Source organism: Phyllosticta capitalensis (assembly GCF_038381095.1).
Source record: "Phyllosticta capitalensis strain CBS 128856 chromosome Unknown BKA78scaffold_10, whole genome shotgun sequence".
Taxonomy (NCBI): Eukaryota; Fungi; Ascomycota; class Dothideomycetes; order Botryosphaeriales; family Phyllostictaceae; genus Phyllosticta; species Phyllosticta capitalensis.
This window is the reverse complement of record NW_027117448.1, coordinates 1,318,388-1,340,445: the sequence shown is the minus strand read 5'-3', so window position 1 is coordinate 1,340,445 and position 22,058 is coordinate 1,318,388. Positions and strand designations below refer to the sequence as shown.

Sequence of the window (22,058 nt, the reverse complement as noted above, 5' to 3'; positions counted from 1 at the left end):
GACAGTCTAAGCAAGCGTGGTGGTTGGCTTCAAAAAAGTCGTTTCTCACCTCTCTCTCGGTCCTTTTCCCATTTCGGCCCTTTTGCCCATGTTGTTCGGCGGCAATGCATCCAATCACAGCTGCTGGAGATGAAGGGTCTTGGGGGGTAGATCAGGGTCCCTCACCTCAGCCTCAGGGCCGCCGAGCACGTCCTCCATATGCATCAATGAATACGTGGTGTCAACATCGCCACGTAGCCATCTGCCCATTCCTCTTCTTCGACACGCAAAAGCCCTTGGCACACGTCCGCGGACAACTCACCATCTACTCTTCAGGGGGCATCTTTCTAGACAAAAAGACGCAAGAGCTCGGCTACCAGCATCAAATCTGCCTTGTCTTGTCCCTTGCCTGACTGAGTTTCAACCGATTTGCAACTCCTGTAGATCAGACAAGGCCAAGCCCCTGTGAGCTCCAACATCTGATTAGACCAGTCTGTGCCTAAACGGGCCACCCGAACTTGCCTCAAGGACATCGGGCCCTTCAGGAGCAAGATCCCACGACTCTTTTGCGCCTTTACTTCTCGGCCTTGGGGGAGGCAAGGGTACTACCAAGTCTTGCTCCTCGGCGCCAACGAATCAATCGTCCCTTTAAACATTTGGGATCACCCAAGGCCTAGCGGTGCTAATGTTCGCAGTGCCAGCCGCATGTCCGACGAGCGGGAACCACAGGAGGATGCAGCATGTGTAGATGCGCCATCCTGGTAAGATGCAAAATCTGATTCGTACATTGAATATGAAACAATCTCCATGGGCTTGTCCGTGAGATGGTCCCGGTCTGGGCCAGCTTGAGTTGCATGGAGGATTCGGGGTTTTCGACAACCCGGAGAAACTTGCAGTAGCAGCAGCAAGGAGGGGTGCCGGGAAGCAAACAAAACGAGATTTCAGCCCTACAAGTAAGATACATTTCGAACCGCTTTTCGACGCACGGTACAAATACACAGGTAGGGCTCCAGTCTGCCGCGAGCTGTTCGGCCGGTTCCGCTTGATAAGATGCGGAGTCCCGCGATCCCCGCAGCTTTTCGCGCAAGCCGTGGTCGGTGCGGCCCGTCGTGTGGCTAGGAGCAGGGAATTTAGCTGCGAGAGATCTGATAAGGGAATTGGTCATTCCTGAAATACTCGGAGATATTTGAGTGATGGGCTCGCTACAGCGGGAGAGACGAAACTCAAAACCTTTTGCTGTCTCATGGGCTCCAGGATATAAAGCTGAACCAAGGACCTCGGAAGACCAGCTAGTAAATTATTTCACAATGCCTTCTGCAATGCAGACGCCCGAGTTCCAGATTCCTGTCGTTGACATATCCGCGTACTTGGAAGATCCTTCCTCTCGCCAAGCCCAATCCGTCGTCGACTCTGTTCGTGCAGCTTGCATCACTTCGGGATTCTTCCAGCTAAAGGGACATGGAATTCCTGGAGATCTACGGGAAGCTCTATTCCAAGGCGCAAAAGCCCTGTTTGCCCTGCCATTGGAGGAAAAGAAAGCCCTGAAGAGACCCGGAACGAACAGAGGCTACGATGTCATGGGCGCGCAAGCACTACAGCAAGACGCCTTGCCAGATATGAAGGAGGTATTCAACCCATCTCTCACGCACTCCTTTCGGAAAAGCTCACAAAGAACCAGGGCTACTACATTGGCAAGAACATAGCCGTCGAGGAGGAGCAAGCTCGTCGCTCTTTCATGACTCCCAACATCTGGCCATCCGCACACCAGGTCCCCGAGTCCGCTTTCAAGAAACCAATGGTGGAATACTACGATGCAGTCGAATCACTTTGCCTTCGTGTCTTGGAGGTCGTTGCTGCAGCTTTACCATATGGCCCAGATGTGCTCGACGACTTTAAGAAAGAGCCGATAGTCGCTTCGATGCGACTGCTCCATTACCCTCCCCAAAGTTCGGCCACTGAGAAGCAATATGGCGCTGGCGCGCACACCGACTTTGGATTCATCACGCTTCTCTTGACCGACGGACACCCAGGATTGCAAGTTCAGAACCAGGGGACTGGACAGTGGGTACCCGTGCCGCCCAACGAGGACGCTTTCGTGGTGAATGTGGGGGATATGCTGCAGCAAATAAGTGGCGGCTATTTCAAAAGCAACATGCACCGGGTGTTGAATCTGGGGGACGCTGATCGTTACAGTGTGCCCTACTTTTTTGACGGTTGCCTGGACGCGAGGTTGAGGAGGCTGGACGGCACAGACGAGGAGAGGATCTTGACTGTGGAAGAGCATATGCTCGAGAGATTTGCGACGACATACGGTGCAAAGAAGGAGGACCAAGCCGCATAGTTCTCCGGTTCAGCGTAGGCTGACGTGCACTTCCAGCATGCTGGTATGCCTGATCCTAGTCTCTGGGACTTGGTCCTGCTCGTCATCTTCCTCGGCGGTCTTGTCGGATTTTTCGTTGACCTCTGTGCCTTGGCTGACCGCATTTGTGTCCTCGACGAGATCATCGATAGCATCCAGTGTGCCTGTCTCAAGCCTCACTCGGCATTCTTCCTTTTGTTGGAAGAACAAGGCTAATTCCATGGCCTTTTCAATGCTCCTCCCCGTGGCCTTGATGGTGACACTTTCGGGCCGTTCGTGACCGTCCACTGCTGCGATGGCGGCGGACATGATGGGGTCGTTGCGATGGTTACGCTTTTGGGCGAGGGCGCTCTGAGTAGCGCGCTTCTCTGCGACGCTCAACAGTTTCTGGACGCGTTTGACAGCAGCAAGAAATGGTGTTCGGGAATTGACATAGACAACTTTCTCCGTATCGGCATTCCGGAAAGGCGAGGGAATGGGAGGGCGAAGGAGCGGGCGCTTTTGAACCTTGGTATCTTGGAAACGTCAGCAAGCAATCCAATCTCTCGAGGCGGAATCCATACTTGGCGGAAGCCGAGGCAGCTTGGATGGCTTTGAGTTGCTGGAGTGCTTCGGAACATCGGCCATCATGAAGGTTGACGGTTGGCTTTTGTTGATGGAAAATGGAACGACGCGTGAACGAGACGCGCATCTCGCAGCCCGCAGCCAAATTCGTTATCGATACCGTGGCGCCCGTACCATCAATGGCTCCGTGCACTTTGTCCAATCACATGAATGCAGTATCAAAACACTTTCTGGACTTCAAATCCATTCATTTTCTTGGTCGACACGACAAAGTCGGCTACTTTTTCCAGGATCCAAGGAAATCTAAGTGTTGACCTTCAGCTGTGCCTCTTTGAATTTCGCATATCTTCCTCAGCTACATCATCTCAGCATGCGGTTAGGACATCTTCGCCTCGTAAAGCCGCAAAGACTTTGGCCTTACCAAGCTGTGTCCGAAATTCAAGACAAGGCAGTATCAAGATATTTAGCAGCCAAAGCCGACCCCTCTTTGACGCCTCCAAATCCTACCATCATATCCTGGGAATCCAAGCCGGTCTACACATGCGGTCGACGAGAAATCGGTACCGTCAGCCCGGAAACGAAGGCTGCTCTTCGCATGAATGGAAAGGCCGACTTTCACGAGGCTTTGAGGGGTGGTCAAACTACTTTCCATGGTCCAGGACAGCTTGTGGCATATCCCATAATCGACTTGAAAAAACACAAACTTTCGCCCCGGGATTACGTTTGCCTCCTTGAAAAGTCGGTCATCGACACTTGCGCTGAGTATGGTGTCAAGGCAATAACGACTGCAAATACCGGTGTATGGACTTCACCAACACAGAAAATATGCGCTATCGGCCTGCATATGAGGCGCAACATCACGAGTCACGGAATTGGGTTGAATGTCGCCACCGACCTCGAATGGTTCAGCCGCATTGTCGCATGTGGACTACCAGACACACGCGCCAGCTCTTTGCAAGAAGAGACTACCATTCCAGTCAGTGTCGATGACGTTGCAAAATTTTTTGTGGACAAGTTTTCTAAGAGACTGGGCATCGATGGTGTGGATCAAATGGACGACGAGGAACAATACATGCGCTACCTCGGGATCCCTCCTGCAAATTAGCGATTCGCCTTGCAGCGTTTATCAAACCTGGGGCGATGCTGGAATGCTCCTGTAGCTGTGTTCTCAGACTTAGTCATTTGGCGAGTTGGCCTCATGTGCCGAAATTTTGAAGTCAAGACACATATATGCAAGGAGTGATCAAACACCTGGCTCCCTCAAGACTTAGCTATTTGAGCTCTTGGAACGACATATCTACAGGAAGCTCCGAGTCTCCGGTCCTGGAGTTGCAATTTCTTTTGCGGACCCCTGTGGCCTCAAGCCTGGAATTAGCTCAGGATGTGATCAAGCAGTCCAATGCTATCTACACTAACGCCGAACTTTGACCTGGAAGATCTTTCGATACGAATCACAGTTCTCTGGCAAAAATGTTTGAAGATTCACCATGAGAAGAAAGCTTCTCGCATCTGCATTGGGACAAGATCCCATGGCTCGACCAGTCCAGAGTCACAACACATCTATTTGGATCGGCGCACGTATTCATACTGGCCTGTCACAGTCCAAATGGTCAAAGTGGTAAATAACGCCGGAATTGCCAATAATCGAGCTTGACCTGGATAATTTTGGCACCATTCTCATAGTCGCCGTGTCAGAGAGTTGGATGTGCACTGGCCCATATGGCAGGAGCTTGGATATATCCTTCTCCGCTGTTTCTCTCCTGACGCGTCCCAAGACTTGTCCGCCAGGGCTTGGATCTCACAATAGCGAGCACAGAGAGAGGCAAGCTGGACGGCGTGACGGGCAGCGAAAAGGCTCTGGCAGCGGCCACAGTAGCGCGAGTTGGTTCGCGAGGTGGTGCGCTAGGTGTTGCACGGATTGATAGTTTTGTGGAACGACATTTTCCAGTCGGTTCATTGAACGCAAGTCAAGCTGAGGCAGGTGAATGATCTTGTCCAAAAAGGCAGTTCAACTCCCCAGCACTTGCTTTGCAACATGCATTCGCCGTTTGGAAAGCGGCGTCTACTTGCCCCGATGCATTCCGTTCCTACCAAGTCAGTAAGGCGCCCCTGCCACTGCGCATCTAACAACGGCTGCTTCCACATTGGCAGTGGGACACTTCAACATCTCCAACACTTGGTCGGACCCTGATCAACACCAAGCCTTGATCTTAGGCGTTCGCACCACACCTTTTCTCGTCATCTTCGAGAGGCTGATCCAAGTCCAACTACCCCCTGTCTCTTTTTCCAGACCCGCATCACTACTCCCGTCAAGTCATCCTAACTCTAAGTCCATCTTTGACTTCGAATCATGGTCAGGGGACCAGCTCAGGACAAGAAGAGAGCATTTCGTGCGCAAGAGGAGCGTTCATCACGCAAATCCACCATTGGACAACCTGCCTTGAAAGATTACGCCTCCTCTGGGAAACGACGTCGCATACGGTGAGTAGGTCTCTGTAAAGTTGGTCGCCCGCTGACAATTAGTGAACAGGCAATTTGGACGGAGAGTCATGCTCATGGTCAAGTACTACTCTTGTCTTGGTAAGTCGCTTCGTACAAATTCCATGCTGTTACTAATAATATGGTTGGGCAGGTTGGCCATTCAAGAGCCAAGCTTCGGTATGGCAGCTATCCCAAGTGGACGAGTCCATGGTCCCTCAAAGCAGGCCTTCATCCAAAAACTCCGATCACAAGGAAGATTCGAGATGCGCATCGCCGGAATTTGCCAAAGACGCGAGTCCTTCAGGAGCCAAATGCGATGACGCTTCCAATCCGAGAGACCACAAGGAGGCTTCATCTGTAGCTTCGCCTATCGCAGAATCGAAGACAACGCAACTCAAATCCCGGAGTATCAATCTCCAGGACAAAGATACCCGAGACGGAGTATCTCGCAGCAGCCTGCCCAAAGGCGTGTCTACGAAGCCTCCCTGTCTGCCGCAGCCATGGATTGACACTTCAACTTTGGACGACATAGACCACACTTCATTCTTCAATCGTGAGACTACGGACTGTGTTGAGAAGGAAAGCCTCGAATCCATCCTTCTGCAAGCCATAGAAACACCTTTGCCAGAAATAGGTCCTTCCACCTTGAACAGCTTGTTGGACTGCCCTGGCGGGCAACTCGATTCAGAAGCATACATCGAATCCCTCTTTCAACAGGCTATCAGAACACCATTACCAGAAGAGACCGCCACATCTCGAAGTGCAATCACATCAAAGCCATCATCACCACGAGGAACCCTCGTTCTCCTACGGCCTCCTTCGTTGGACTTCTCTCCTCCCAATCATTCCGAGAAGAACACCATCTCCAGGGCTATGCATGCTACCCAAAGCAGTACCAAGACTGCCGGCAACAATCACACAAAATACCGTCTGCCTTCTCTACTCGACCCAATTTGCCTGACGCCACCAACAATCTCTTCATCAACAGAAGGTGCACTCCCCAAACTGGCGCACTCGGACACACGCCCCAGCGCCCCTCCGCGCATCTCCTCGCGTTACTCGCTCAGACTGCGCAGCCGCTTTGGCTCCAACAAGTCAACAAGATCAAAACGACACGACCAAGCAAGTCAGCCGAGTGACGGCGAGCCCGAATCTCCCCAAAGGCCTTGCGTGACGCGCCGCGACTCGGTCCTTTCTATCCAAGAGCAAGTCAAAGGAGCTTGGTCACGAAGCCCAACGCCCCTACCGCCAGTGGAAGTGTCGCGTGGACGGTACAAAGCATACGTGCCCGACTTTCCGCCCCTGGATCCATCGCTTTTTGCCCTGTCACCAAACTTCGACGACGAAGTACGCGTCGCAGCGGCGGTGCGTCTGCCCGACGGCGAGGACGACGACGACGACGACGAAGGCATAGACGACGAGGTGTACGATGAGGATGCGGATGTAGGTTTGGGCGTCTCTCCCACACCACCACCGCCTTTGCCTCAAAAGCAGCCAACTAAGCCGTTGGCTGCCCGAGCGCTGTCGTTGCGACGCCGATCCAGGGATGGTCTGGTTGCAAGTCTGACTCGATCTGATGCTGGTATTGGCGACGGCGATCGTATTCCGACTTCGACGTCAACGCCAGTGCTGGCACCAGTGCAAGTTGGGCAAAACATTCTCGAGGGTGTGTGCAATAGGTGTCGGGTCAAGTTGGCATCTGTCTGGCCCAGGAGCACAAGCGCGACAGTTGTGTGCGCTTGAGTTGTGATAGCTGTCTTTGGGTCATGGGTGTTGAAGAATGAGGTTCTGGTCGGGCCATGCTTCGTACTCTCGAGTCTTGAGGGCTACAGACAGATGGATTGCCGGCGTTGAAGGTCTTGCTTTTCGGTTATCAAATCCCAAGCAGCATCAAGCTCATTCTTTGACGAGCTAGCGACACTAAGCCGCAGACGATAGCAATGAGCATCATGTCGTTGATTTTGTCGTTGCTTTGGATGCCAGTCCCCGTTCTGATCGAGCTGGAGTCTCCTGTGAAATCTGTGGCTCATAAAACTCGGCACAAGGGGTCGCAAAAGATATGGCGAGTCAAAGGCAATATGAGGTACTTGAACGGCCCCTGTAGCGATCCTTGTACAAGGTCACAAACACAAGGAGCATTCGAGCACCCTGCAGCCCCTTGGAGTCGCCGTTTCGTATGCGACCTACTGTGCCAGTCTCCACTGTCATCGCGGAAGAATTCTTAGGATTTCACGCCACAAGAGACAAGGGCCAGCTGATTGATGCATGAACAAGGTTCCAAGTATGTATTAGCGAAGTTGATTATCGAGTTGAGGCCTTCGAGCGGTTGGTGGTGTTCAGCCAACCAGCGACCAAAAAAGCTGGTTGTCTGGACTGGCGACAAACACACAACACGCACCGAATGCGCAACCTCCACCCGACTGACCCATCATCCATCTGCCCGCTTGATTCAAAAACATATGTTCACTCGCCTCGACTCCACTCCGCTGGCACGCCATTCCAACAAAAAAGCGACCGACGACAGCGGTCCCAAGGCTCGCCGCTCCTTCCTTCTCCAAACGCCAAGCGCAAGACAAACAAATGGATGAGCAGAACTGCGCGAAAAAGAACGCTAACGCCACAGACAGCGGCTTTTCATGTGGAGAGGGGGAGAGAGAGGAGCGCGGAGGTGGTGGAACTGACGCAGTAGCAGCAACGAAAGAGAATGCCAAAGGCCAGGCAGGCTTGCAGAGACGACGGTAGTACATTGGGAGGTAGGTTGAAGAGAGGGAGCAGCCGAAAGCTTGCTTGGGTTTTCGTTGAGTCGGAAGCAAGGCTGGTGATCATTTTTCCTCCATCGGTCCATGCAAATCCATAGTACAGGAGTAGCCAAAAACGCATAAAAGCACAAAGTTCGCGTAGACCAAAAATCGAGCGGGTGGATTGACGGTTTGGCAGGACCAAGCAGAGAGAGAAAGAAAGGCGAAGGAGGAATTGGAAGATTCAGGGGCGAACGAGTAGCGACAGAAGTAAGGTAGGTGACGACAAAGTCAGGAGGGTATGGTAGGCGCCAAGATTCTACCCTACACTTTTTCCCGCCTTCATGCGATGGATGGCGACCAAACGACGTCCAATCAACTGTACCCTGGACCGGCGACTCAAACGACGCAACCCAACTTTATGGACTGAGAATGCGAACCAGGGAGAGCCCCATGACGCCGACCCCCAAATCAAAGCGCGCCCGCTCCTTATAGGCAGGAGACCCCAATGCTTGTGTTTCTTCTTCCCCAGGTAATACCCAAGTTCCCCGTGCCCGCATGTGTCTCGGATGCTATGAAAGTTGTTGGTTCGGCAGACGAAGATGAAAGCCAGATCCCGGGCACGGGCCGATGGGCTGAAATGACGAAGTGGAAAAAAAGACAAGAATGCATAATCACTCCTGCTCATGCTACAGCGGCAGCACCAAGTCTGAGAAGGAGAACCGGTCCGAAGCGAGGGTATTTGCGTTTACTCGTATTAAAAACAAATTTCGTATCCCAAAGGCAAGAATGTGGGAAAGGTAGCCGACGTGGCCTGCGCCTCATGGCAGCCGTCGATTGTCTTTGTGTTGTACATCAACCCCTTCATTGATTCATCTCGTGTGCTGTCTTTGACCGTCCAGGAGCCATTAGGACCAACGAACGCGGACACTGAGACGAGAACACGGTGTGAAAGTCTGGTGTGTCCAGAGCGAGTCGAGGGCAGTGTCTTGGCCTGGGAGAACCAATCAGGGAGGTCCTGGGTTCGTCCGATGGAAGGGAACGTTTGCCCATGACAGCGGGGTGCCGATGGCACAAGCATGTGTATCCTGCTGCAATGAGCGCAGATCGTTTCACCTCTCAAGCGGTTTTTGCCATCCGTTGATGTAGGCCATGATGCTCAGACCGAGAACCACAACTCCCACCATCGATGCATAGGGACCGACATGAGCAAGTTGCTCGCCACCCTGCGATTTGGTCGCCAACACCTGCGACCCGGTATCTTTGGGGTGGCCGTTTGTGTCTGAGACGGGCCGACCATTGGACAGAACCGACTGCCGTGCAGCCGCACCATGCTCTGCGACTTTGTCGCCAAGTACTGCTTTTTCCGCCCTGTCAGCAATGGTGGGATCGACAGTTCCGTCGACGCCCACGGCCGACTCGTCCGTGGCAGCACTTCGGTCTCCCTTTTCGCTGACTGACTTGGATAACCGCTTCGACTCGTCCTTGCGAATGCTCTCAACCATCTCGGCGAGCGTTTGGCGATCGCGGGCGCTGTCCTCCTCTGCCTTCTCAGCACGTAGCTTGTACGCCCCCATTTCCTGTCTCATGCGCTCCATTTCAGCTACCATGGAATCCAGGCGTTGCTGAAGTTGTGCAGTATGTGCGTCGGCGTCTGCCACAGGAGGCGGCTCGATGACAATCGTCTCTTCGCTGCGAGCGGCGGTCGCCGCATTATCTTCCTGGTCCGCATCTTTTGTACCGTTGGTGTAGGCCTCTGTAATGGTCGTGACTGAATCGTTTTTGTGCTCCATTTCCAAACGCTGAACGTGTTCCTCGGCGCTCTCTCGCAAGTGACGCTCGCGCGCCAACATGTCTTCCAATTCTTTCAACCTAACGCTTTGAACGTCAAGCTCCTTCTTTGCCGATGTGAGGGCCTCCACGAGGGAACTAATCTGCGACGATTGCTCTCCTTTGGCGTTGGGCAGTTTCGGCTTTTCCGTATCAATCCTTCGCAAAGACGGTTGTTGCGCGACGTCTGGCTTCTCAGGCAGGGGTTGCGATGGTGGCGGCGCTGGGGGCTCCGAAAACCTGGCCTTGATGTCGCTCTTGAGCGGTGACTTTGTAACGATGGGGGACGACTTGTTTGCATCCTTTTTGTGATCGTTTGCGAGTATCGATTCAATGTACTGGCCTGTCCTGTGTAGCTCCTGAGTCTGCTGCCGAGCTTGTTTCATCTCCGACTGTATTTGTGTCAGACCTTGAGATTAACAAAGTTCTTAACAGTACTTACGTTAAGCTTCTTGACTATTTGCTCCATGGTTACTGGTTGCAACCAAAAGTTGGAGTGCCGCTGTTGCGTCATGCTGATGTTGTTCGCAGCCATGTTTTGCGCAGAAGGTACGAGGCGCCCGTTGCTCATCAAAGACCCTGAACTATTGTTGCGCCCTCTCATTTGGCCTGGACCCAGGGAGTGCATGAGATTTCCGTTCCCCGCAGGATCAAGGTCCCCAAAATTCAAATCCAGTACATTGTTTGCGTTTGGATAAATGCCCGCGTGCTCGACCTTGGCAGCAACCTTGTGGTGAACGATGGTTTTTTGGTCCTCGCTGATGATGTCTATCCCAAGCTCGAGCATGTCCTGCTCACGGAGCTCGTGTGCCTCAGAGTCGCGGTTCTCCGGCGACAGCCGAGTCCCGTTGACAAATGTACCGTTGGAAGACTTGACGTCCCTGATCCAAACTTTGCCAGAGCGATCGGCCCAAACCTCAGCATGTTGTCTCGACAAGACCTTGGAGTCAAAGTAACCGTTCAAGGGAGTAGGTATGGTCTTGTTGTTTGTTTGGCGGCCGATGCGAAGGACTTCGGGAAAGTATGGAACGGTAATGGTCTTGCGCTCAAAGGTGCCGTTCAAAGGCACGAGGTGCAGTATGGCGGGAGGATCATTCTGCTGTCGGGGGGTGCCGTTGGGCTGTGCTTGCGACGAAGCACCGTGTTGCGAGGGAAGCATCGAGGAGGGCGTGTGCAGGGCAGATGTCGTAGAGGTAGCAGAAGGACCGGCCGAGGAGGAGGCCATGGACTGAGGACGAGCGGTGGACAAGCCAGCAATGGGTTCGGCCTTGAGAGCCGGCCACAGACCGCGAGCTGGTTTCTTTCTCGAGCCCCAGGAGGCGTCTGGGGGAGCGCTTGCAGGGATGCCGTTTGTCTGGACAGAAGACGAGGAAATTGTGGAGGATGAAGATGCGGTGGAAGCAATAGACGAGGACGAATTTGAACGTTGGACGCTTTTGCGAGAGGGCATAAACATCCTGGAGACGTCGTCGGCGGAGGAGATGCCGTTCTGCGGGTTAGGAGCGCTCCATCCTCCCGTTCTGGCAGTCGGCTGAAAGTTCAAGGGAGGAGCGACGGCCGTCATGGAGGAGGCTGCCAGAGAAAGAGTGCAAGTCGATGGGAGATGGGTGCAGCGCTGGAGCTCGCCTCGATCAATTGGCGCGTGTCGGCGTCAGACAGGAAGGATGGGGCAGGGCCCCCGTTCAGCGACGTCGGCGACGAGGAACGACAAAGAAGGTCGGGTGCATGGAGAGGCAAAGGCACAGCGAGGCAGAGACAGAGGAAGAGGCAGGGCGAGGGTGCAAAGTCGAGTCGCGGCGGCCGGGTCTCACGAAGGTCGTGTGCTGGCCCGTGTTGGTGTGCAGGACGGGACTCGGGGGCGTAGGTAAGAGTAGTGAGGAGGCACCAGACGAGGCGAGGCGCGGCGCAGAGCGAGCGAGCCTAGGGGCGGCAAAGGCAAGGCAAGGTATGCTGGCTCGCGCGGGCGCTGGACGGAGCACAACAAGAGTAGATGGATGGAGGAAAGGAGGAGAGATGAGATGAGGAAATGGTGTAGTGTAGCAGTAGACGACGCAGACAGACAGACAGGCGCAGACGCACAAGCACGAAGCCGACGGATGGGCGAGGCGGCGAGATGAGTGGTAGGGAGTGGCACTTGGGCTAGGGTGGGTTCAGGTTCAGGTTCAGGTGCAGCTTCAGGCTCAGGCTCAGGCTCATCATCAGCGGAGGCTTGGGCCGGGTTGAACTATCTACATGTACCTACATACAGCTACATCTGATGTGTTGTACGCTGTCTATTCGTGCAAATTCATGACTTGTCACTCTCTTGGTGGCCAGTCCCTTTGTCCTGTCACCCGCCCAGTGGGTTCCCGCGAGGGTCCCCATCACGTGACATCTCCAGCTCTCCCAAATGCTCCCGGTCCACCTCGAACACCATCACCAGATCGATCTGCGTCCCAGTCTCAAACTCCTCCACTCTCTTTGCAATCAATCCCTCCATCTGCCGCCAAAATGCCCGTCGTCGCCGGTCCCGCCATGCAAGGCCCCTCTACTTTTGACAAACGTACGCAATCCTGTACCCCGCGCCCAATTCTTCCTCTTGCTAACTTTCCCCAGTCAAAATGGGCGCCATGATGGGCGGCTGTATGTTGTCCTCCGATTCGACATTCTGATACTTGCTCCTACTCACGCTTTGCCCCGCGCAGCTGTCGGCCTCATCATTGGTTTCATCTTCGGTAACTACAATTGCGCCTCGGTCGCTTCTCATTCGAACGCGCTGTTGACGTAAATCGTTCCAGGCGCAACCAACATTATACGATTTGGTCCAGGCCCCAATGGCATGATGAGGACACTCGGACAATACATGCTGGGCTCTTCTGCCACTTTTGGGTACGTAGCAGCTCTCGAATCGCCGCGGCGCAACACTGGCCATCTGACGCTGCCCAGTTTCTTCATGGCAATTGGCACCACCATTCGCACCGACAGCGACCGCGAGACGACCGAAGCTTTCGCCAGGGCTCGCAGGCAGCCCATCATCATGCCCCGCTACACCCGTGTTCAACAGGAGGTCATGAGGAAGAGGCAAGAATAAAATCTTGAGTGGTTGCGGATGCTGCGATTTTGCTCCGAGGCATACTGCTTGTGAAAATGCATGGCGTTGAGGATAATGGCAAGTATGTATCTACGTTGCTCTCCCTAGTCCATATACCCTGTGCTCGGATATGGGAGGGCTTGCCAGTTGAAAAATATGGACTGCTTCTGCGTGGTGATACGGTAGCAGGGCATGTTGCACTCAGAAAAATTTGGATGGATTTGCGCAAAGAGTTTGGAGCGCACTCGCTGCAAGCTACAAACCAAGTGCAACAAGAGCACTCGCTCGATCAAATCTTGAAGATTGACAAGCCCTTTGGCATTGGACCTTGGTCTGCGGCCCTCTGCGCACCCGCCTCTGAACACCCACCGTGGCTTGGAATCAAAAATCTTGGCGCACAGCTGCTTTCGCTGCTCCCTGATCTTCGAATTGGGGTATTTGAATGCACTGGATGACTCTGCACACGGCACTCAGACACGCTTCAGCATGCATAGGATCCGTCAATGATCCCTATTCGCACGCTTTACAAGATGAATATTTTCCGGCACAGTCTCTCATGAGCCACGACTTTTGCTACCTACAGGCCTCGCAGATTGGGCCATAGCGCCCAAAGTGGAAGTGGCAGGTCTCTCTCCCCTTCCCTTTACGCCAGGTCATGCCACCACAGTCAAACCCCTCTCACTCCCACTGCGAACCTCTCTTCTCTCGTCTCTCACCTCTCACCTCATCTCTCATCTCTCTCATCTCTCAACCCATTTCACCCCTTTCTCCACGCTGATGTTCAACATACGAGCTATTATCTCTCGGATCTTCCATCATGACAGCCGTCCTTCTCGAGAGCCGGCCGAAGTCTCCATCCCTCTCATCCAGTTAATTGAGAGACAGCTCGAGGCCAAGGATAAATGCATTGACAGTCTAAAAAGCGAGCTCTTTGAATTGAGAACGCGAATGCAACTGCGGCAGATCTCCACCGAAGTCCTGGACACGACTGCCATGAGCGTTGACAGCACAGAGGACGAACTTCAGAACGACCACATGGAAGAGGTCGACCTCGTCCAGGCTCCTCAAGACAATGCGCAAGCAGAATCGTAAGTCATTATCTTGCTACTCCTCCATCCCAAAGCTAATGTATGCGCCTTTATTCAGGTATTCTGAAGCGAACCTCGAGTCAGACTCTCCTGATGGCTACGCCGGACCCTCTTCACCACCACGATTGCCAGAAGCAAACTACGCGGATTTTCGATCAGTGCCATCATCGAGGACTGTGGGACGTAGCGATGTCTTTCCCCCTCCTTCCAGCACAGTTGGCTTCAACGATTTCATCATCCGGTCATCTACTCTGACCTCTTCCCGTACATCTCAACCTAAGACCACGCAAATCATCCCCGGGAAAAGGCCCCACGACGCTGCATGTAAGGATGACCTGGACCTGGACCGAGACCGGCCGGTGAACAAGACGATCAAGAGGCTCCGTGATGGCAATGATTCGTTCCAGTTGAAGACACCCACCGCTTTCAAAAGACGTACGCTGTGGTCTCCTCCTGATGTCATATCTTCGGGCAACGAGGCGTCGACCCCCTTCAAGACCCCAGAAAACCGCCTCCTCGCAGTGAACATGGCCCCGCCTGCGAAGCCCAAGCCACAACACAAGTGCGGCAAATGGAGGCAGATTTCGAGTTCAGGTGGAGATCGCCCCGTTGAAATTTGAAAGGTTGTATCTGGCACTGTGTGTTGCGTTTGGAACAATGTGGAGCGGAAGAGCTACAGACAGTACACGATGTTCAATGGGTTCTGGCACAGTGCGTTGGTATCATACTCGCCCGTAGTATGGCAAGGGGGATTTGAAGAAGTTTGCTTTTGAGTTGCTCGAAATTTCTCTCGAAGAGGGTACCAAAGCTTTGAATGTAGAGAGCGCAAGTCGGGCAGGGAAGCACATCAGCCAAGATGAAGTCGACAAATGGAAGAGGTATTGAGTTGGCATCCTTTTCAAGATATTTATCAGAAGTAGCCTTTGGTGTTAATGGCAAAGAAAATCGCTATCAAACGATTCCGTCTCCAGATTCGTCGTGAAGCGCACGTGCCTGCGCATGTAGCTATGACGTCGTTTGGTGGTCATAACCCTGCCCGCAAGGTACAGGGAAGGATAGCTACATCTTGTAGCTCACCACCCTGCTTCCTCCGTTCTTCCCTCTGAACCACAACACTTTCCACTTCACAAAACACGAAGCTAGACCGACCATGGCCACGCGACTCAAGAACTTCGTCCTGGACGAAGCAACCCGTGTGCGACACTTGACCATCGGTGCCGCGCGCTCAGGAACCTACTTCTACCCCATTCGCGTGAGTTCTCCCCCCGCTTGTTGGCTGCTGAGAGCGCTTCGTCGCCGCACTCCTCCAGAACTAGACACTAATTCAAGCGAACACAGGGCATATTCTACTACATCTCGCACCGCAGCCTCTGGAAGCCGCTGACGTCGCACCTGGCGGCCATCATCAGCACCGGCGTGGGCGTGACGACATTCATGTTCTTCTTCACGTACCTGCCGCAGGCCGCGGTACTGACGCTGGTCAACGGACCACTGGCGGCGCTGACGACGATCCTGCTCGTGTTGAGCGAGAGCAGCACCATTTCCAACATTGTAGCGAGGGCGATGTGGGTCGAGGAAGCGGTGGTGGATACGTTTGATGGAGTGAATTTTCCTATTTTCCCGGGATGACTGCTTTGCTCCTGCCTGAACAACTGCTGACAGCATCGTTCTCTCAGACACTCGTCACGAAAGAGCAAACAGCACTCCTCTCCCACGGCCGCGCCCTCAAACCTAGCCGCGACCCCATCGGGGCGCTCGGCGCCGTCCTCAGCAAACCCTTCAAAAAGCTCTCGCCCACCTCGCTCATGCGCTCGCTAATCTACCTCCCGCTCAACCTCCTCCCCGTCGTGGGACCCCTCCTCTACCTCGTCGCACAAGGCCGCAAGCGCGGGCCCGAGCTGCACGCGCGATACTTCCAGCTGAAGGAGTGGAGTCCGAAGGAGCGGCGGCGCTTCGTCGAGGCCAACGAAGCGGCGTACGCTGGGTTCGGGTTTGCGGCTACGCTGCTGGAGATTGTGCCCGTCGTGGGGCTTTTCTTTTCGTTTACGAATGCGGTGGGTGCGGCGCTTTGGGCGACGGATTTGGAGGCCAAGGAGGGCACGGCGCCGGGTCTGAGGGCGCAGGCTGAGGCGGCGAAGAAGGCCGAGTAGGCGTGAGGGGAGTGGATTCTTTTGTGGTGGCGCAGGTGTTGCGGCGTTTGAAAAGTCAAGAAGGGCAAATATATGACGGCTTGCGAGCTGATCACGCAAGACGAAATAGGTCTCTTGAACGGGTCAGACGGAGTATGAACTGGAGGGTTTTCAATTCGGTAATCTTTGCAAACATTCTCACAGAAAGCTTTTTCTGCTTATCAGGCGAAGTCTCCGGGCGCCAATTTTCCCCTTTCTTGTCCACGCATGTTCTTGGTTGCAAAAACAGGCAGAAGACGCTCTACAATCAGCAGGCTCTCCACATGCTCAGTTTCTCGCATCTCTGGACCACGCCATCATGCCTGTAGTCAGAGCTCAAATTGTCAACCCGCCTCGCGGCGCGCGGCATGTCCAGCAATGCGTGCCTCACCCAGTATTCATTCCAGAGCCTGGTTCTCTCGCCGGCGGCTGTCCAGACAACGCCGATCGCGGACGGAGTATTCTACGCAAACAAACCAATCCAAGCAAAGGGCTTCCAGACGGGCAGGCAATTTTGAAAGTTGCAACGGCGGCAAGTCGTGCAATGAATGGGACATGTATGAACGCCGAAGCTCTCTCATGAAGTTCACCCACGCCACGAACCACGAGATTGACGACAGGGAGTGAGAGCGGTGGCGTACATGCCAGGCAGGTGAGCAGAATGGATGAGATGAATGCGGGAGTACGTGCCCCACCACCTCATACCATGTCGCGTCGATATGGCAACGGACGACCAACGGATGGATGGTTGGGAGAATGGGTCTATCAAGTCGCCCTTCTGCTTGCCAGCCACCTACCTCTCCTTCGTCTGCCACCGCCTTCTTTGCAGTGGTAGCAGCGTTCGTGGCCCTTTTTCTACTTCTCGTCCACTCCATTTCTACTTCTACGACCGACGACTGACTGCACCGGACCTCATCTTGTGACAAATCAACCGCCGACTAACTGGACTGGCCAGGCATTTTGAAGGACGAAGGACGTGGTCAACGTGTAGTGGCAACGAGGACCTCACCTCAGACAGTCAAGAGGTGGCACCACCCATGGAACGACGCACACAATGGGTTCACTTCGGGTTCACATGAGCGCATGACAAGCGGACAGGCGGGTTGGTTCAAAGAGGGCGCTACGCCCTCTGTTATATTTCTTTCCCGAAGGATGACAGCCTTCTACCCCGAGAAAGAGAGCAAAGGAAGTCTCCAACAACGGGTATCTGCTACGGGAGCAACAAGCAGGATGAGGTGAAGGAGGCGGAAGGGGAGGCAGCGCAGCCCCTGCAGTTGCATCTAATCAAAAAGCCCAGCCCAGCCAAACCACCCAACTCGCGCGCCGTCGTCTGCAGCTCGAGTTGAGCTCGGCAGGGCAGGTCTGACAACCCGAAGCAGCAGTATACAAAAGACAAAAAGGGGAACAAGCAAAAGAGGCCGAATGCGAGTGCGAGCGAGCAGTTGGCTACGCCGGGCACAACGTGCCAGTTCCATTCCATCGAAGGGGTGAATCAAATGTCAAGTCCTCCTCCCGACCGTCCGTCTCGTTCTGCAACAACCGCAATGACAACAAACAAGCGCAATCTGGTCTCGTTTTTGACCGATCGACTACCGATACCGGCCTCCGCCCAATGAAGAGTGTGGAACCGTCAATCATCTCATTAGGAGAGAAGAAAAATTGGAAAGGGAAGCAAAAAGAAATTGTAAGAACCAATAGTGACCCTTGCCTTATCCACAAATTAAGTTTGATCGCAAAGCAGGCGCAGAAGAGAAACAAGAGAAAGGGGTAATCATGAGAAAAGAAAAGAACCGACTGGCGAGTACAGATGACAAAATCAGAAGCAGGACGCATCTCAGACGAGCAGGACTGGCATGTCCTCTCGATATGGACAACAACGAAGAAAATACAGCAAAGAAACGGAATCAAGTCTACGCTCGATGGTGAGTTGTACAGCAAGACAAAAGAAAACTGAAAATCCACAGATGGAAGAGGGAGGAGGACCGGCTGCTTTTGGCGATCAGGTCGTCGTTCGAGGAGAAAAGAGGCCGGAAAGGAGCAAGGAAACAAGAGGGTATGCAAGAGGTTATCTGGAGAGGCTAACGGCAGGGTATCATCCGCGTGCTACCATCCGCCCAGACGAAGGATTGATGCGAAGAGAAAAAGGAGTTTTGGGTCAGCAGTGAGGTCCAGCTGCGGAATGGCCGCCGGAGCGTAGAATGGAACCCGCTCAAATACAGCAGAATTCAGGAACACGAACAAGACCCCCTTAGAAACGGACTTCGAATCGAGCCTGGATATCGCCGAGACATCGAGGCCATGGACATGACAGACTGCTGACGGACTTCCTCAAGTGGAGCGCCGTTCGTCCGTCATCCGGTCCGCCCGTCCCGCGCCGCGCTTACGCTCCTCTTTACAAAGCGCCAGGGTAACGACTGCCCCCGGCACCGCCAAGAGAAATGCCACCTGAAGCTGCTGCGCCTGGCGGCAATCCTCTGCCGCCGCCGCCGCCGCGCCCTCCTCTCATGTTGCGCACATCTCTGGTCCGGCCTGGGGCGGGGACGCCTGGCAAGCTGAACTCAGGGTTTGCGTCGAGGACGGCTTCTTCCGGCTTTGGCCTTCGGGGTGGTGCATAGCCGTAGCCGGGTCGCGGGCCAGTCATTTGTGGCGGTTGCCAGTTGGGGTTGATGCCGCGCTGGCTGATTGACGTAAAGTGAGAGGCGTCAGACTCACCGCCCGGCGAGCGCGGTCCTTCAAACTCGGGAATGTCATCTGCAGTCACCATTTGCGGTGGTGGTAGAGGCGAAGGGGGCGCGTTGCCGACGTGGAGTGGCGAGGGCACGGGAACCATTGGAGAAGCATTTTGAGAGCGGTTCGGCGAGAAACCAGCCATCAATGCGGACGGTAGGTTGGAGCTTTGTGCAGCAGCATTGTCTGGAGAGTTGTTTTCGGTAAACCGCGGGTCCATGTCCTCGACATAATTGTCGGCAGAAGGTTGTCTTGCGTGGCCTGGGTGCGGACTCGATTTAGACGTATTTGGCAGAGCGGCGGCCATCTCAGTAGGATGCTCGCTTATGGGAGAGGCGGCAATGGGCGAGAGCCCGCGAGCCTCTTGAGGACTTTCTTCGGGTGATGACTGAGAAGCATTGTTGGTGATCATGGGGTTGAGGGGAGGTGGTGACTCGCCCTCTTCGGCCCAATTGCGGCGTGGAGGGACGTAAACTGAGCTTGGATGAGACGGATGCGAATACTCGCTTGTGGGACTCATCTTGCCAGTCGACTGCGAGTCTTGTCTATGCGGCTTGTCGTCGCCATTGAAGTTGCCCTGTTGCAACCCAATCATACCCCTTAGGTCATCATCACTATCCCGTAGTCCGTAGTTGTTGACATCCCGTTTTGGAGTACCGGCCCGAGCGTCCATTTCCACTGCCTGGCCAATAGGCCCGTTTTCAGGACCGGCCATCATTCCGGGCTGTTCTTGTCCTTGATAATACGGGGGTCCATCGTATGCTCCTGGCGGCGGTCCGCGTCCGTTGGGCGCCGGGTAGCCGTAAAACCGATTTTGATACGGTGGGGGTCCTCCTCCTCTACCGCCTCGTGGTGCGCCCATGGCCATGCCCGGAGGTCCCATCCCTCCTCTGCCACCAGGACCGTTCCAACCCGGGGGAGGGGGACCGCGCATGCCTGGTGGACCACCTCTTCCCCTTGGCGGAAATCCTCCTCTTCCACGGGGTGGGTATCCTCCTCTTCCTCTCGATGGTGATGGGCCGTAGAATGGCGGCGGTCCACCTCCTCTACCCGATTGCATCGTTCCGTTCGAGCCCTGATGCCTCAGCGGGTGGCCGTACTGGTCTCGTGGTGGTCCCATGGGCAACGGAGGTGCTTCGCCGTAATATCTTCCAGGGTTGTTGCGATCATTACCTTCAGTGCTTCCGCTCCTGACAGATCCGTTCTTGGGATTCAATGGAGTGCGATCGTCCATGCTTGTCTTTTGCATCTCAAATGTCGCAAAGTCTGGACCTCCCTTATCCGAAGGTGACATTGAAGGCATCGGCGGCGGCGACTCGGCGCGGGGGAGGTTGGGGTCCTCGGTGATGATGGTGCCGGTGACGGGCGGAGGCTGCATACGGTTCGCGTAGTAATTTTGGCCATTCATTTCGGCATGCTCCTCAATTCGCTTTTTCCTGGCCTTTCTGCTGACCAGAGTACGCCTCATGGCACATGTCATGACTGCACCCACGGCGATGATGATGGTGGCAGCAAGGACAAGCCATCCTCCGTAAGCCATGTGCGGTACAAACAACAAGATGTCCACCAGGAACGCAAGAAGCGAAACCAGAAGCGTCGGGAACGTAAGGACGAGGAGGCCCATGAGGTATCGGGACGAGTGAGAGGGCGAGTGAAAGTGCGCAGCCACAGCGAGGACGAAGCACACCAGAGACAAAAAGGCCGCGACAGGGTGGACTACCAGAATGGCAGACAGGGTGTGGCGCGCGCCGGAAGGGAGGTCGAAGTCGCCATCTGTAGACGATTGGAAGAGGGTCGAGTCTGAGCCTATGAATCAGTATGTCGAGTCGCGTGGGGGAGATGGACGCGTCCATGTCAAGTTGACGTACCAGCGGTATAGCCAATGCCCATGCCACTGCAATCGCTCCCCTTGCAGTAGCCAAAGACGCCAAAGTCGATGCCATTGAACTTTGCCAGGGGAATGGCCTTGATGACGGGAGTGGTGAGGGTGCTCAGCAGCAACAGGACGAAGGCGGCAAAGAAGATGATGGACAGCGGCGTCGCCGGCCGTAATAACATAGTCATGGCCGGAGAGTGGCTGCTCGAGGGCCTCTCTGCCTATGGGTCAGGGCAGCAGAGAGGATCAGCGTTGGTGTTGGCGATCAGTCCGGCTGAGGGATGTAGAGAAGAGGTAGTCGTAGGGGTAGTCGAAGCGAAACGAAGAAGACGGGAAGGGCTCGGATGGGGCCGTATATCTCGAGCGGCGGAGGGAGGGCAGCGCTGAGACGGAGCCGCGACGTTAGAGTTGTGGGTGGCCGGTCTAGCAGGAACCCGGGGGTTTGGCAGCGGCGGAGGCGGCGGCGGCAGGTGTAGAGTTGTCGAACAAACGGCAGCGCGGCGCAATCATGTCATCCGGGTGATAGGGTGATTTGACGATAGGAGGTGGTGGTGGAGGCGTCGCGGAGGAAAGTAACGGGGACAGAAGGAGAGACGGTTGGCGAGTGGTTGGGAAGGAGGAAGCAAAGCGACGCAGTCGATTAGGTGTTGAGTGGTAGAAGGAGAGAGAAGCGAGCGTGATGATAGGTCTGAAGTGTGTCGTGGTACAGACGACCTCGGAGACGAAGGCGAATGGTGTGGCAGTGTTGGGTTGGTAGCGAGCAAGCGGAGGCCTGGCGCTCTAGGATTGCGGGGGGCCAACGGCAGCGCAGAGACCACCGACAAGTTCCTGATCGCCCAAAAGCGCATCCGCGACATGGCCCGTCCAGAGACCCACTGCAGACTATTTTATAACTATATGTACATGTACATGCCGTCGTTCGCCAGAGCTACAGTTCTCCACGCGCAGTCTTAGTACACTATCTCTACCTGCAGTGCCGCGAGTCAATAATGGGTGGTGGTGGCACTTTTGCAGTCAAAAAAAAGCCAACGGGCCCGAGAGATTTGACGGGAGCGCACGAGCCAATGGCAGCGATGCGAGTCAGAGGTCCTTGTCCGTCTCAGCCAAAATTGGTCAACACAAGAGAGAAAACATTTGTACGTAGCAGAGGGGCCTCTTTTTCTTCTTCGCTGTATCAT

The 22,058-nt window shown here is 54.6% G+C and overlaps 12 protein-coding genes across 12 annotated transcripts; 6 read left to right on the top strand and 6 right to left on the bottom strand.

Moving 5' to 3' along the window:
* Positions 1 to 262: 262 nt before the first annotated feature.
* BKA78DRAFT_323946 (uncharacterized protein) lies at positions 263 to 1,291 on the bottom strand. Its single transcript, XM_066889245.1, has one exon. It carries the CDS (start codon positions 1,142 to 1,144, stop codon positions 662 to 664), a length of 483 nt encoding a protein of 160 aa, XP_066740661.1. The 5' UTR covers positions 1,145 to 1,291; the 3' UTR covers positions 263 to 661.
* A 7-nt stretch (positions 1,292 to 1,298) lies between these two features.
* Positions 1,299 to 2,491, top strand: BKA78DRAFT_360914 (citrinin biosynthesis oxygenase CtnA; the record flags this gene model as incomplete). Its single annotated transcript, XM_066892430.1, has 2 exons — positions 1,299 to 1,604; positions 1,658 to 2,491. The coding sequence occupies 2 exons, from the start codon at positions 1,299 to 1,301 to the stop codon at positions 2,318 to 2,320; spliced, it is 969 nt and encodes a 322-aa protein (XP_066740660.1). The 3' UTR covers positions 2,321 to 2,491.
* On the bottom strand, positions 2,325 to 3,002 carry BKA78DRAFT_33471 (Rpp20 subunit of nuclear RNase MRP and P-domain-containing protein). The gene is made up of 2 exons (XM_066890204.1): positions 2,902 to 3,002; positions 2,325 to 2,853 (listed from the first exon to the last, which is right to left on the bottom strand). The coding sequence occupies exons 1-2, from the start codon at positions 2,966 to 2,968 to the stop codon at positions 2,330 to 2,332; spliced, it is 591 nt and encodes a 196-aa protein (XP_066740659.1). The 5' UTR covers positions 2,969 to 3,002; the 3' UTR covers positions 2,325 to 2,329.
* A 168-nt stretch (positions 3,003 to 3,170) lies between these two features.
* Positions 3,171 to 4,402, top strand: BKA78DRAFT_323943 (uncharacterized protein). The gene has a single exon (XM_066889244.1). The coding sequence runs from the start codon at positions 3,273 to 3,275 to the stop codon at positions 4,005 to 4,007; it is 735 nt and encodes a 244-aa protein (XP_066740658.1). The 5' UTR covers positions 3,171 to 3,272; the 3' UTR covers positions 4,008 to 4,402.
* Positions 4,403 to 5,100: 698 nt separating this feature from the next.
* Positions 5,101 to 7,384, top strand: BKA78DRAFT_33464 (uncharacterized protein). The gene is made up of 3 exons (XM_066890200.1): positions 5,101 to 5,383; positions 5,433 to 5,482; positions 5,535 to 7,384. Exons 1-3 carry the CDS (start codon positions 5,253 to 5,255, stop codon positions 7,124 to 7,126), a joined length of 1,773 nt encoding a protein of 590 aa, XP_066740657.1. The 5' UTR covers positions 5,101 to 5,252; the 3' UTR covers positions 7,127 to 7,384.
* A 1,849-nt stretch (positions 7,385 to 9,233) lies between these two features.
* Positions 9,234 to 11,515, bottom strand: BKA78DRAFT_333353 (uncharacterized protein; the record flags this gene model as incomplete). Its single annotated transcript, XM_066890075.1, has 2 exons — positions 9,234 to 10,343; positions 10,394 to 11,515. The coding sequence occupies 2 exons, from the start codon at positions 11,513 to 11,515 to the stop codon at positions 9,234 to 9,236; spliced, it is 2,232 nt and encodes a 743-aa protein (XP_066740656.1).
* Positions 11,516 to 12,441: 926 nt separating this feature from the next.
* Positions 12,442 to 13,021, top strand: BKA78DRAFT_256974 (reactive mitochondrial oxygen species modulator 1-domain-containing protein; the record flags this gene model as incomplete). Its single annotated transcript, XM_066885144.1, has 5 exons — positions 12,442 to 12,493; positions 12,547 to 12,573; positions 12,636 to 12,665; positions 12,729 to 12,819; positions 12,877 to 13,021. 5 exons carry the CDS (start codon positions 12,442 to 12,444, stop codon positions 13,019 to 13,021), a joined length of 345 nt encoding a protein of 114 aa, XP_066740655.1.
* A 616-nt stretch (positions 13,022 to 13,637) lies between these two features.
* On the top strand, positions 13,638 to 14,847 carry BKA78DRAFT_33438 (uncharacterized protein). Its single transcript, XM_066890193.1, has 2 exons — positions 13,638 to 14,109; positions 14,168 to 14,847. The coding sequence occupies exons 1-2, from the start codon at positions 13,799 to 13,801 to the stop codon at positions 14,727 to 14,729; spliced, it is 873 nt and encodes a 290-aa protein (XP_066740654.1). The 5' UTR covers positions 13,638 to 13,798; the 3' UTR covers positions 14,730 to 14,847.
* Positions 14,848 to 15,199: 352 nt separating this feature from the next.
* BKA78DRAFT_323934 (uncharacterized protein) lies at positions 15,200 to 16,655 on the top strand. The gene is made up of 3 exons (XM_066889243.1): positions 15,200 to 15,361; positions 15,448 to 15,711; positions 15,786 to 16,655. The coding sequence occupies exons 1-3, from the start codon at positions 15,260 to 15,262 to the stop codon at positions 16,257 to 16,259; spliced, it is 840 nt and encodes a 279-aa protein (XP_066740653.1). The 5' UTR covers positions 15,200 to 15,259; the 3' UTR covers positions 16,260 to 16,655.
* A 1,018-nt stretch (positions 16,656 to 17,673) lies between these two features.
* On the bottom strand, positions 17,674 to 18,389 carry BKA78DRAFT_33373 (uncharacterized protein). Its single transcript, XM_066890124.1, has one exon. The coding sequence runs from the start codon at positions 18,108 to 18,110 to the stop codon at positions 17,724 to 17,726; it is 387 nt and encodes a 128-aa protein (XP_066740652.1). The 5' UTR covers positions 18,111 to 18,389; the 3' UTR covers positions 17,674 to 17,723.
* BKA78DRAFT_33372 (SUR7/PalI family-domain-containing protein) lies at positions 18,390 to 21,227 on the bottom strand. Its single transcript, XM_066890121.1, has 2 exons — positions 20,873 to 21,227; positions 18,390 to 20,804 (listed from the first exon to the last, which is right to left on the bottom strand). Exons 1-2 carry the CDS (start codon positions 21,066 to 21,068, stop codon positions 18,670 to 18,672), a joined length of 2,331 nt encoding a protein of 776 aa, XP_066740651.1. The 5' UTR covers positions 21,069 to 21,227; the 3' UTR covers positions 18,390 to 18,669.
* Positions 21,228 to 21,879, bottom strand: BKA78DRAFT_33371 (uncharacterized protein). Its single transcript, XM_066890117.1, has one exon. The coding sequence runs from the start codon at positions 21,735 to 21,737 to the stop codon at positions 21,387 to 21,389; it is 351 nt and encodes a 116-aa protein (XP_066740650.1). The 5' UTR covers positions 21,738 to 21,879; the 3' UTR covers positions 21,228 to 21,386.
* Between the last annotated feature and the right edge of the window lie 179 nt (positions 21,880 to 22,058).